The 14,634-nt window shown below is 42.3% G+C and overlaps 1 protein-coding gene across 4 annotated transcripts in view; it reads right to left on the bottom strand.

Annotated features, from left to right (window-relative positions):
• Nucleotides 1-14,634, bottom strand: part of VAV3 (vav guanine nucleotide exchange factor 3) — a 218,184-nt gene that overhangs the window by 35,095 nt on the left and 168,455 nt on the right. For all 4 annotated transcript variants that reach the window (XM_082227827.1, XM_082227824.1, XM_082227825.1 and 1 more), the window contains exons 19-20: nucleotides 14,583-14,628; nucleotides 3,480-3,616 (exon numbers count right to left, since the gene is read on the bottom strand). In XM_082227827.1, coding sequence (XP_082083953.1) covers nucleotides 3,480-3,616; nucleotides 14,583-14,628 — 183 coding nt within the window. The remainder of the gene's footprint in view (nucleotides 1-3,479; nucleotides 3,617-14,582; nucleotides 14,629-14,634) is intronic.

Genomic DNA, 14,634 nt, shown 5'->3' with positions numbered 1-14,634 from the left:
GGTTGCTGTGTCAGGGCATATTTAATGCCACACTGTCCTGGGTTTTTTTTTTGGGGGGGGGTTAAAATACATTCAATGGATGTCCAATTTGGTCACTTCAGATCATTCCCGGAGCAGACTGGACGGGGACACAATTTATTTATTTATTTATTTTACTACCACCATGAACCACACATAAGAGTTCCCTCAAGACAAGCAATTAACAGATCATGTGGCTATTCAGGGTGCTAGTTGTTGCCCTAAACTTTGTGCATGTAGTATTGCCACAGTACAGTGGTACCTCTGGTTACAAACTTAATTCATTCCGGAGGTCCATTCTTAACCTGAAACCGTTCTTAACCTGAGGTACCACTTTAGCTAACGGGGCCTCCCGCTGCTGCCATGCCACCAGTGCGCAATTTCTGTTCTTATCCTGAGGTAAAGTTCTTAAGCCGAGGTACTACTTCCGGGTTAGTGGAGTCTGAAACCCAAAGTGTTTGTAACCTGAGGTGTTTGTAACCGGAGGTACCACTGTACATAAAGAGTTGTATGCCTTGCAAGGATCTCTGGAAGCCAGTCATCAGCAGTGTGGAGAAATAGCAATAATGTTGATGATGTTGTTGTTGTTTTAAAAAACCTTTGATTTTAGGTTGGTACAAAGAAGTAATCATATACCTGTTTTACATCCCAAAACTTACATCTACATATTACATATGCTTTGCTCAAAAATTTCCAGTTTCAAGTATCAGAATCAATGTTTGTAGCTATTGGGTACTTACGAGAGATCACAGGGGACTGTAAAGTTAGGAATTACTACAGTAGGGGTGTGTAGCTCCTTAGGAAAGTATCCTGGCTCTGTGGGGAAGGATTTGCTGTGCACAAAAGCAATTATTGGCTGCTTCACTCCCTGGTCGCCCCCACAACCATGTACCTCCTCAGGTAGGCCCAGTGAAAGAACCTCTGAACAACGAACCGACAAACAATTACACTGGGCTTAAAAAGTAATTGAACTAACACCGTTGATGAAAATTAGGCCTTTGCCAGTGTCTTGAGTCCACAGAACTCTCCAGTTTTCAAATTTTAATAGTAGAACTCTTGTGCCATTAACCAGGTCAACCCTTGAGAATAACTGCACTGGCAATGCAGAGCACTGGTCAGCAATTAGCTTTCTTGATTTTATTTTAGTGAGGAGCTGTAGGCTAAGGCCTCTTCATCATTCCACAAACTGGGACGGCTGACTAATTCCAGCATCATAGATGCACCTCTATACGAGGAGGAGGCAGCTCTCAATGGTTCAGTATCAACGTGCAGATCAAATGAGTTATGCATGAAATCCCTGTGTACAGAGAAGTAGTACATCCATTTTAAAAAGAACTCTGTCCTAATCCTCTCCCTGGTGTGTTAGTTTTCTTCACACAATAAAAGTATTATATACTGCATTCAAATAAGCAATACACCGATTGCATTTTTAAGTAGCGTGATTCCAGATGGGATCTACCACATTATTATTCTGAACATACAGATTGGCTTTAATAGATCTGGATTCCTTTTATTATGAAAAGGCTCCCTAAAATGAGGCATGATGGTTGCCATGTGCCAGTCCTGGGGATTTCCATTCTTAACAAGCAGTAACATCACTTCAAATGCAAGACGAATGAAGCACAAAACTGACGAATTAAGGAGGAGTTTCAGACACTTGTCTGGAGCACTGAATAAAGTTGCAATATTGAGTCTTTGAACTACAACCTATCTTTCATCATAGATTTTTTTGTTTGTTTTGGGTTTGTTTTTTAATTTGTTCCAAGCCAAGAGGTGCATTCCTAACCCTGGGGATAAGCTCTCAGAGATAACAAAATATATAACGTAAGCTGTGATGCAATGCTGCCTTTGCAGGTTCTCTTTGCAATTGCACAATATCCACTGGTTTCTTTTACCGTAAAAACAAAAGACAAGCGTTTGGGGGTTTTTTGGATGAAGGCTATGTTCAACAACTTTACCAGAAAGCCAGTGCCATTGAACTCAAGTGGAATTTAACTTGGAACTAAACATGTTTAAGATTGGCAATTAGCAAGTGACACAGACTCTGGTGCTAACTGATCCACAGCTTTTAGTGAAGCTCAAGTAAAAGTACTGCCTTCCTCTTTGTTTTGATTCTTTGTGGTGCTTCCCATCCCCACCTCCTGCATTCTTGCACACGACATAGTCTGGAAGGGGGCAGGTCAGCATGTGATCTAGTGTTCCAGACAACCTTTGGAGAGGCAACAAAAAAGCCTAGAAATTGTATGCAAGTAAGGATCACTGATCAAATACTGTGCTCTTTCAAAAGCTCGCAAAAGAAATGTGTCTCAAAAATCCCAAAGCATTTCAGTAGCAGTCACTTCTGCCCCTTCTCAAATGACAGGAGTTGTCAACAGCTCCCTGCAGGAACAAACAATCCCTGCAGAAACAAGTGATGCCAGAGAGCTGAATCTGGCAGGGAGCACACCCAGAAATCAGTAAAAAGCAAGCTTTGTTTGCTTGTTTACATTGGTTGCTGTGTTTTCTGGAAATGACAGCACATCAGACTGGAAAGTGGTACAGGTGACCTGGGTGAGAGAGATGCAGAAAGATACATGCCCAGGATATTGCTGGCTGCCAGGGGATTCAGACGGAGAGGAGAATATGAGCTGAGCTGGGAGGAAGCGTAAAAAGCAAGAACAAGAAAAGACCTTCCTGCAATGATGAGTGGAACAGAGGTTATGAGAGAACTGAGAGTGCTGTACACCCTGCTGAACAGGCTTATTTTGGCCCCTATAGTCAAAGAGGGAAGTTACTATGCTAGGGAGCTGTCACTGTAATAAGAATTAAAGGTAAAGGGTAAAGGGAACCCTGACCATTAGGTCCAGTCGTGGCCGACTCTAGGGTTGCGGCGCTCATTTCGCTTTATTGGCCGAGGGAGCCGGCATACAGCTTCCGGGTCATGTGGCCAGCATGGCTAAGCCGCTTCTGGCGAACAAGAGCAGCGCACGGAAACGACGTTTACCTTCCCGCTGGAGCGGTACCTATTTATCTACTTGCACTGGTGTGCTTTCAAACTGCTAAGTTGACAGGAGCAGAGACCGAGCAACGGGAGCTCACCTCGTCACGGGGATTCGAACCGCCAACCTTCTGATCGGCAAGCCCTAGGCTCTGTGGTTTAACCCACAGCGCCACCCGCGTCCCCAAATGCATTAAAAGCAGCAGAGCCTCAAAGCTTCACATGACCTCTTCATAGGATTAGCTACCCTAGGTACCTCTGTAGGAGACCAGTTGTTGTTGTTTTCCCCCAACTTGATTTGGCTTGAAGCTGGGCTGTTGGTTAAGTGGAAACTTCCCCAGCATTACACAAAGTAGGAACCATGGCTTCTCATACAGACGCAACCGATTAGCCCTGAGGAGATGCAGCGGGCCTAGTCGTGGGCACCAGTCAGGGACATCTTCAGTAGCTTCAGCTAATGAAGCAGAACTGCCAAGCACTTTACCTGCCAAAACAAGCTGTGTGCATCCCCTTTGATGAGTTCAATTATGTCCCCGATCTGGATATGTAAAGGAGGGCCGTCATGTGGAGCTGGCTGTGGTGTCCCGCTATAGTTTCGAATTACTTGCATTTTTGGTAGGCCTGAAAAGAAAAGCACAGGTTAGCTATATGTGGTGAATTATCCAAAATCAATGGCCCTACCCAGGAACTCAGATCTAAAGTAGGACCCCTCCAATAGGGCCTGTTCACAGTCTGCAGAATGAGCCCCCCCCCCCTCTTTCCCAAAGGACAGCATCACATTGATAGGCTCTTTAGGGTTGTTGTTTTCAATCCCCCAAAGAATTTTGTTTTGAGTTTTATGCTGGCTGTTGTGTCATATCCTGCTGTCATGTTGTATATTGTTTATTATTATTATTATACCTATGTTTTATGGTTTCAGCTGATATCATCTACTTTAAGAATCGTTTGGTTGAAAAACAGAATGCCAGTGGGAAAATACAAATCAAAATCAGATTAAAATAAAAAATACAAAATCACAGTGCTATCCAAGGAATTGCTTATTCAGAAGTAAGCCCTAGGGAACTAAAGGAGACTTTTACTTATAGGTACATGTGTGTAGGATTGTGGCCATGAGGGGGGAAGACAAAATCTGAATACCTCAAATAACCTGACTACATCCAACAAATGGATTAGGGTGGAGAAAAAGTCAAATTGTATGTTGACATATGGACTAAGATATGAAAAGAGGAGACCTTTTTCACTATCAAGCCTCCTCCCCTGTATTATTATTTTTAACGTGGTTGTGCGAGAAAAATATTTTTCTCTAGGCTGCTGCTTAGTTCATGAAAGCACAGCACGTACAGTTTAATGGAAAATAATCAATTTTTTCATCAGCTCACTCCTGTCCTCCTATTAATTCTCTCTTGAGGCACTAGTCAATTTCATCGCCACAGAGGCTCATCCTTTTCTGAGTGTACATACAACTCTGGCCCTGTAAAAGATTTATATCTTAAGGTTATCTTTCTAATTTTAGAGCCATAAAAAGGTGATAGATGTGATGAGGTAATGCTTTAGACGCTGATATGGAGAAATTCCGTGTGTTCACATCAGTCTTCTTTGAGTGCACCACTGAAAGGGAAACGTGTCCAAGACAACAGGAAATCACAAGTCACTCCATGTTTCTGATATAATCATTTGAAAAGGAAATCTAATTTTTTCTTAAGTGTTATTGGATTTACAGAGTAATTCAATCGTTCAATTGCACTCTACAAGCAAAGGAACTCCAAATGCAGCACCATATGTTGCTTGTAGTGGCCTCTCTGCCAAATTGTCTTGTTAAAAGGGCATTTTCCAATGGAACAAAGGTGTTCACCAGCTCAAAAGTTTTGTTTTTAGTAAAGAAAAAGAAAAGATTTTAAAAAGTTAACGTGGTTCCTCTAATTCCAGGTTATGACAGGCATTTACTAAGAGCTTATCCTGTTGATCATGCCCAAGCCATATTTTAGCCTCCATAGGACGCTTGCTAAGTCTCCCATGCAAATGCAATATTGTGATGGGTCTTATGTAGCTTATGGAGAAAGACTGTGCTGCAGGAGATTTGACATAAGGGGGAATGAAACCTTCCCTATTACTGCTGCGGATATTTCACCATCACCCAGAAATGATTTCACAGATCAGGATATTTATGTACAAACATGGAAGTGGCAGGTAGAATTTTCAACATTACTAGTTCACACAAGCTCCTAACATTGCTGTGTCCCCTACTTAAAAGCAAAGACCTGCCTTAAAATTGTGGACTGTTTCCTGCATTTGAATGAGCCAGCTTCTATAGTGTTTTTGAAAATGATACATGAGGCCTTATTAGAACTCTAATCATTTAGCTGTTTTGACCCCCAATGAAGCTTGGAAGAAAGAAAAAAAACACTGGGCATTTTGCATCTTTGATTAAAACAGAGCACGTATCCTTGATGTGCTTGATTTCCTCATGCAAGGAAATTGCTTGTATGGAGGGGCACTCAGTTACATGAGCCCTCACCTGCAGCCTGAAATGCAAACTACTACAGCAGCTGTTCCAGAGCGCCCAGCCAGAATTGCAAGGCTAAGCAAAGTCACATTAAAGCTATTGACTTAACAAGGGAAGGTCACATCAGGTGACATTTTACATCAGGTGTTTACTGTGAGCATGCAAGGCGTGCACATACTCATCTGGAAGAGCCACTGGCAATTGTAATCTAATCTGGCAACTGTAACACTTATGTGCATAAGGTTTATGCTGCTCCACAAAGCCACCTTTTAAAAATCCCAATTTTGTGCAAAATCATTTGTGCAAATCCATGCAGAATTCACAGGTTATGTGTTCATGAACATAGTCTGTCTAAATCGCACTCATATGGTATAAAGCCATCCAAGCTGGTGGTCCTTACTGCAACGTCTCAGAGAAAATTTCACAGTTAAACTATGTGTGAAGAAGTAGTTTCTTTTGTCTTTCTTGAATTTCCCAACATTCAGCTTTGTTAGATGGCCCCAAGTTGTAGTATTATGTGGGATATTAGCTTACTGAATGCAACACAAGGATGTCTCAAATAAAAGCAGCAACAGAAACACTAAGTTCCATGTACCAGTTTCTGTTTGACTTCAATTTACAAACACCATTTTACAAATTTATTTTACCAATTCCGCTCACAGTTAAAAGGCGAACCAGAACATGTTTATCCTCCAAGCCCAATAACTATTCAACACTCCCTCCTCCAAACGTGTTAAGGCTCCTCAGGTAAATGGAAACTTTCGGACTCATGCACAGCATGCTCACCTGAGAGTTCAGCCTACCCAGACATCTGGAGATTGCCTGTATTGATTAAGGATATAGAACCAGCGTTTCTAGAGGTAACATGCATTATTCACTACTTTCAAAGTTTCAAAAGGAGGAAGGCGCATAAACCTTATCATGTTAAGAAGCAGAAAAACCATGCTACTATGGTATGGGGCGGGGGGGAATAGAGAATTGTTCTCCACCAGTTTGGGCAATGTACTTGAGAGTATAGTAGCAAGTCAGTTTCAGGAGTGCTTGAGAGAAGCTGATTGTTTAGGCCCATTTCAATCTGGCTTCACACTGGTTATGGCACTGAAATGGCTTTGGTCACCTTGGCTGATGGCCTTTAATTAGAAGAAAGTGGGAATGCCAATTCTCCTTGATGTCTCAGCAGTTTCTCGTTATACATGGTATCTGGTAGGTTTAGGAGTTGGAAGGTAAAGGGACCCCTGACCATTAGGTCCAGTCGTGACCGACTCTGGGGTTGCGGCGCTCATCTCAGTTTATTGGCCGAGGGAGCCAGCGTACAGCTTCTGGGTCATGTGACCAGCATGACTAAGCCACTTCTGGCGAACCAGAGCAGTGCACGGAAACACCATTTACCTTCCCGACGGAGTGGTACCTATTTATCTACTTGCACTTTGACGTGCTTTTGAACTGCTAGGTTGGCAGGAGCAGGGACTGAGCAATGGGAGTTCACCCCGTCAGGGAATTCAAACCACTGACCTTCTGATCAGCAAGTCCTAGGCTCTGTGGTTTAACCCACAGTGCCACCCACGTCCCTTTAGGAGTTGGAAGCATATTGTTATAGAGGTTCCACTCCTGCCTACTGGGCTGGTTCCAGATAGCAGCAATGGAGGACATGTGCTCAGCTGCTTGGCAACTGTGCTGTGGTATCCATGGGGCTTTATGTTGTCCCCCACACTATTTAACTTCTATGAATTACTGCAATGCACTCTGCATGGGGCTGCACTTACTGACAACTTAGAACCTTGAACTGGTCCAAAATCCAACAGCCAGATTACTGGCTGGGGTTACATTCAGAACTCGTATAATCCCTAGGTTAGAACAGCTATGTTGATTGCCAGTTTGTTTCTGGGCCCAATTCACGGTGTTCATGTTAGTGTTTAAAGCCTTAAACAACTTAGACCAATATCTGAAAGATTTCCCCCTTCCCTATAGACCCTCTCAGGTGTTAAGAACAGCAGAGGTGGCCCTCTTGGTAGTTCCACTGCTCTCAGAAGCTGATGTGGGGTGGCCTGGGAAAGGACATTCTTTGTAAAAATCCCAAAGTTGTGGGGGGAAAAAATCAAAAAATCAGAGTTTTGTTCATTCACTCAGATAACCCCCCCTCTTCTCCCTAATATGCTTTCATAGTTCTCCTTCCTGAATGTCTAAAGGGTTCTCTCCTTTTCCCAGTCTTTTGCAGGCTTCAAGTGGGAAGTAAGTAAAGCATTGCGTTCTCTTTACAACCTCTCTGAATTGGAGACTATAAGCCACCATCATTCAAGTTGCTACTGTAGCGGCTGAACATGCAATTTTTTTTAAAAAAAAGCAACAGAGAACATTTATTCATTATATCCAACAATGTATCATTAATATTTAAAAACTTTATAATGGAGTAGTAATAGCATGACAGTACATTTTTAAAAATAATGATACCTCCCACAATACAAGCCTTTACTAGGAAGCTTTGCTTTTCACTCTCACTACTAAGGAAAGCAACCATCTCTTTTTCGTGTGCCGATTATAAAGTTGGGAGATTTCTCTGATGGTCATTTAATAAAATTATTCTGACTACAATTATGATGTCTCACAAATTGATGAAAGTTTTTAATGAACTAACAGCCTCTAAAATGAGCCTACACCAATGCAATGTATCTTCTCAGGTCAAAGGAAATGGCTTACAGAATAAAACTAACAGAACCTTCTGCACCATTTATTATCAAGGGCAGGCTCATGTGAGAATGCATTGCAGTAGTCTAGCTGAAGAGTTCACAATTGTGAACATTACCTTTTCTAAGTATAGCTATGAATACTTTTATCTTACGTAGTTCTGTCTGGAGTCACAACGACCTGTTCCTATCAGACTCAATTCTAGCAGAATTCAACAGCAGTGTCAGTCATGCAAGTTCATCCTCCAAGCAACTTAGGGGTGGGAACTACTCCAAACTGGCCCACGCATTAAGTTAAACAATAACCTAAGAAATTAAACAGAATCAGGCAAGGGTTCTAGTGCTTCAGATGAAGTTACTATTAAATTCAGTAGCTCATGTTAAAGATTAATCAGACAAACTGATTATGTGACTACATAATATAGAAGTGTGACTGTGCTAGACAGCAAGGTCTTTAATTTTAGCCACAGAAACGGAAATGACTTACAGTGTACTTCTGTTCTTCATGATTCAAAGAGGACATTTTAGGAGTTATTGAAAACAGGAGTAGCTACAGGGTTATGGGGTTCTTCAAGGGCAGTCGGGAAAGGTAGGAGACAGGCCCTCTAATCCTGCTTCTGGACTAAGGTTCCTAGTCTTGAAGGCATCCCTCCAGAGTCAGGAGGGAACTGCAAGTATTCCTCTCTGGGCTACCCTTTCCATTTACTTTATTTCGAATCATGAACCATCTCATATGAAACATCTCAAGACATCTTCAAGAAAAAACGTATGGAAAACATGTATAGAAACAATTTCAAATCCCATACAGGTACAGTCTGGGATAACTTATTAATTTTTTAAAAACCAGCTTAAAATGCTTGTTGAAGGAGGAAGATGGGAAAGCCACAAAGATTTGATGAGATGGGAGACTGATAACGCAGGATAGGTCCAAACTGTTTCCTAAGCAAGTGAGTGGATCTTATCTTAGGAACAAAGAGAGTAAAAGAGAGTCAAATTTGGAAAACCTTAGATGGAGAAATTGCATCCCACTACAGGTGCTCTTTTCCCTTTATTCCCTTTATTAAGAAAAACACATATGTCCATTATTTGAGAGTACCACCTCTCTCCATATGAACCTATCCTGAGATCAGCCTCTGAGGCCCTTCTTCATGTGCCTCCTCGGTGAGAGGGGTCCAGAGTGTGGCAACATGAGAAGGGGCCTTTTCTGCAGTGGCCCCCTGTTTGTGGAATGCTCTCCCCAGGGAGGGGAGAGCACCTTCATTATACACCTTTAGGCGCCAGGTGAAAACGTTCTCTTCAACCAGGCCTTCAGCTGGTGACATCCCATGACATTTTAAATGTATTGTGGGAAGGAGAATTATTGGGTTGTTGTTGTTGTTGTTATTTTTACTATGTACTTTGTGATTTTTATATTGTGATTTTATGTTGTGAACTGCCCTGAGATCTATGGATGAAGGGTGGTATACAAATTTTAAAAAGAAAGAAAGAAAGAAAGAAAGAGAAAGATTGCATATATTTACAACAAATAAAAACTCCCACAGCACTGGAGGCATAAATCTCTACCAACTGTTACTATGCATGAACAGAGTCAACGGAAGATGCACACAGCAGGTGGTCTGAGGACAAACATCTCAGCTTCTTAAAAGGGAGGGATTGTGTTGGGTTTCTGCCCTTTCCCCCTTCTTGTGGCTCACAGGGCCACTTTCCCCAAACTACGCCCACCTGTACCACACCTGGCATCCAATGTGCCATCAGGTGTGGAACAGCTAAAGACATAGCTGCAAAGGAACCATCAGCAGACTTAAAGTGTGCTCCTGGCTGTTCTTTAGCCACCAAGGCTTCTTGTAAGTGTGAATCAGCTGATTGGCACTGATACCAAGGGAACTTTGCAATGCAGCCAGATCCTGCCCAAAGGGGCATGCTTTAAGTGTCAATCAGCTGATTAGTACTTATAGTAAGCCTTGCAATGAAACCCCGCCTTTGACTGTGCAGTTTGAAATTAAACTCTACAGACAAAGTGACATTTCTCCTTTGCAGATTAGCTTGAATTCAAACCTACTTGTAAAGGAAAACACTTCATCTGACATGCAAGGTGGCCTCAAGAGAGATAGATAGCTGAGTGGGCCACCCATCTGTCACAGTGGTTCTGGGGGGTATGTCAGGATCTGGCCTGCCAACCTAATCTAGTTGCTCACTCCACTTTAGGGCAGAGCATGGCAGCAGCTCCACACAGTTCCTTCAGAAAGCTACTGAAGCAGGATTTTCCCCCACAAGAGATAAGATCATTTAGCCTTCAGTAGTTTTACAAAGCTTTGTTAAGTCACCGTGTGAGAAGTGCTTTGAAGCAGAAGTTAAATTATTACTGAATTAAGTAAATGAGTCGCCTTTGGTGGAGTGGAAATACTCCCTTTTGCTTTGTGTTAACATTCTATTATTATTTAAAGAATAGTAACGACAACAACATTCCTAACATTCAGTGACTAATTCCTTGGTTAGGCTTCTGAGGAAGAGTGTGATAATTAATAACAGTAGTGATTACACTTGAGAATTACTGCAAGAGTCAAGTCTCCATTGTTACAGCACATGGATCTCAAGGGGTGTCCAGAGCACAGTCTAGTCCTCTTGTGCTGGATGAGTTTCAGTTGGTAAGGCTTAAGGACACGGACAAGGTGATTGGAACGGTCAGGGCAGCCACTTGCGTTCTGGACTCTTGCCCCACTTGACTGATGGAAACCAGCAGGGAGGGAAAGCTGGCTGGACCAGGGAGGTGATTAATGCCTACTTGTGAGAGAGAGGGTGTTCCCTGCCTGCTTGAAGGAGGCAGTGGTAAAACTACTCCTAAAGAAATCCTCCTTGGACTCAGAAAACCTAAGTTACTACCGGCCAGTTGCTAATCTCCCCCTTCTCTGCTTTTGTAAGACTCGGCACTCAAAATACACAACAGGCCCTGAACATGAAGTATAATCAGGCAGAATCACCAAGTTCTGTTGAGAAAATAAAACTATATAGAAGCCAGACTTGCAAGAAAATGTCTTAACAGAAATAAGCCAGAGCAGCCCATGTGATAGTACAAGACACATCTAAAAAAACAGGGAAATTTTGCTGCTGTTCCCCTTCCCTGCCCCATCGTCAACTTGAAGACAACAGCAAAAACTATCAGCCAAGTTGTACAGAGGCAGGGTATTTGCCCATCTAGCAGTACACAGGCTTTAAAAAGTTGGTTGGAGGCAAGAGGCATGCTGGTTCTTGTCCTGCAACTGAGAGTTAATGTATTTTTGGGGAGAGGCAGTATAGTTGGCATAACTGCAACAGCTGAAATAATACTGCCAAGCAATGAACAAGAGCTTTTACAGAAAATAAGCATATCAGATGGGGAAACCACTGAGTTGGTTTAATTGCTGTTGTTGAGTCATCTAGTTTTGTACCTAGCTGCAATCATCAGAGGTGCAAAAGATAACTTCTAACCTGCAGGGCTCAATGTAATTATGGGAGGTAGTTTAAAACTCTTTGTTTTGGTTTAGGGGTTGTTGTTTTTTTGCAACCGTCATGAGACACTTCAGTAGTGGACTTGCTAAGAGACTTAAGCTGCATGAATCATAAGGATAATGGCAGCTGTAAAAACAGATTCTGGAACTACACGTGCTCCACCATGAATAATTACTGGCATGGACCTGTGCAATCAGATTCCCGTTGTGACCAGAAGTAATGAAATATTACTCTCTTGGCATCAAGCAATTTTTTAAAAATGGGTTAGGCTGATGGTTTTCTCAGACTGTGACACATCATAGGGGAGGGTGAAGCAAAGTGGCTTCTGAAGGGGCAAGATTAATCCCGGTGTGCGCATGAGTTAACAGGAAAAATATGCTCTGTAGTGTGGATGAAATGGAGCCCAGCACCAGGTACAATGCTTTTGATTAAAGCAATCCATTGGGCACAGGGCAAGCAAAATTGTATCGTTGTGGAGAATAGCCACTCCACCTCCCTGTCCAATCTTGACAATGGGTGCTGGGCCAAAACATAGCTTGCTGCATCACCCAGCCAGGTTTCAGTATTAGGTACCAGATAGGCTCCTTCTTTCAGGACTTGGGAATCCTTAATTCCTTAAGTCCTTAATTCCTTAGCCTCTGTGGCGCACATTTATAACTTTTCAATGTGAAAAAGTATCTCCAAGGGCACAGTGAAGCAACACTTGGCTTCAGGCAACAGCTATATTTCTTTCAAAATGCCCAATATGGTAAGGTTGTTTTTTTTTTTTTTACAAAGGGAGTGGTTAGTCAAGACAATTTAACCATTTGCATTTCAACTCCCATGCAACTGAGCAGTAAGTACAGCAGCTCTTTTTTCCTGCAGATATGAAGCTTCCACCATCACCTCCTTAGTTATGGACCGGGAACTCCTGTTTCAGGTGCAAATCATTCTTACGTTACTACATTTAACGACTCAATAATCTGACTTGCTTTTGAAAAAGAGCTCATAAAAAGAAGCAAAAAAAGAATTGCCCTCCTCACACAGTTACTGTATATATGTGCATTCAACGCTTAAGAGAAAGAACTCGCAGTTGATTTTATCAGTCAAACGACCAGAACTACATGTTTATTCAGTCAAACCACATTTGCAAAAACCCTGGTACTGCTTTCTTTGACAGAAACCTGGGTCTGGTGAGAGGTAGGGGAGACACTTGTAGAGGGAATGAGGAGAAAGATTAAGAACATAAAAGTCAAAGTGCATTCTGTTTGGAGTCTTGCACCTCAAAATACCTAATACCTGCTGCCTTCAGACTCTATGAAAAACAGCAGCTGTTGAGAACAGAGTGTTGCAAGATTAGGCATCAATTTTAAAATACTTGCTCTGTTTAAGCAGCATAAGGTGAGGGAAGAGTTACCAAAAGCCCAGGTATGTAAGCAAAGTTTAAGAGCACCACTTGTAAAAGCAAAGCAGCAAAGCACACATACAAACACACACACACACACACACACACACACACACACACACACAGAGTTCAGATAGTCTTATGATAGTCATATGACTGTACCCTTGAAAACACGGTCAGGAAAGTGATTAGCAGCCTGAGAGCTTATTTGAATCCAAGCCATAGAATTCAGCAAAATTAAAGGTCCCAGTGCTGAAATAACAATTTCCACTGGTGCAACATCAAAACACACTGCACTGACAGTCTTGACTGTTTCAGTGAATATAGCAGCAGCTGCATGCAGAAGAGTGCTACTACAACAGTACATGCAACTTTACTTTTAGTAGTAGAATCATAGAATCATAGAATCATAGAGTTGGAAGAGACCACAAGGGCCATCGAGTCCAACCCCCTGCCAAGCAGGAAACACCATCAGAGCACTCCTGACATATGGTTGTCAAGCCTCTGCTTAAAGACCTCCAAAGTAGGAGACGCCACCACACTCCTTGGCAGCAAATTCCACTGTCGAACAGCTCTTACTGTCAGGAAGTTCTTCCTAATGTTTAGGTGGAATCTTCTTTCTTGTAGTTTGGATCCATTGCTCTGTGTCCGCTTCTCCGGAGCAGCAGAAAACAACCTTTCTCCCTCCTCTATGTGACATCCTTTTATATATTTGAACATGGCTATCATATCACCCCTTAACCTCCTCTTCTCCAGGCTAAACATGCCCAGCTCCCTTAGCCGTTCCTCATAAGGCATCGTTTCCAGGCCTTTGACCATTTTGGTTGCCCTCCTCTGGACACGTTCCAGTTTGTCAGTGTCCTTCTTGAATTGTGGTGCCCAGAACTGGACACAGTACTCCAGGTGTGGTCTGACCAGAGCAGAATACAGTGGCACTATTACTTCCCTTGATCTAGATGCTATACTCCTATTGATGCAGCCCAGAATTGCAGTAAGAAACTATTACATAGAGGTGCCTGCGGCCTCAACGCTGGCAATATTTTAAGCAGGCTTAAAAACCTCTCGGATCACTTTCTCTTAATGGCTGTTTTCTCAGAATTGGTTGCTTTCCTACGGATAGTGCTGATGGTTGAATGTTCATTTATTTTGATATTTTTAAACTTTTCCAACTTGTCTATGTTAGCTCTTGTTATGCATTTTTTATTTTTTTTATTTTTACTGTTTTATTATGTTGTGAGTGGGCTAAGGTGGTGTACATATGGTTGCATAAATGATATGGTAAGAAACTGGGAAGGGTATTGTATCTTACCAGGCCTGTGGTACAAGAATACAACAGACTCTTAAGATCAGACTTGCATCTGCCAGCTTACATCTTACTGCTATCACTGAGATGCCTTGTGGGTCAGATTGGTGGTACTCGTTCCCCCCAAAAAAGAAAGAGGCTGTATAAATAACATCTGATAATGAGATTCAAACCATTAATTATCCTGTGCTAATTCTAAAGTTTTAATGATGAAAAAGAGAAACACAAACCTGGGTCCATATGCCTGGAGCTCTTTCGGAGTCCATTTGGTCGTCTCTGCGT

Source organism: Podarcis vaucheri (genome assembly GCF_965113315.1).
Source record: "Podarcis vaucheri genome assembly, chromosome: 6".
In the NCBI taxonomy this organism is placed as follows: Eukaryota; Metazoa; Chordata; class Lepidosauria; order Squamata; family Lacertidae; genus Podarcis; species Podarcis vaucheri.
The sequence above is the reverse complement of the archived record's forward strand: the minus strand, read 5'-3'. Positions and strand labels throughout refer to the sequence as shown.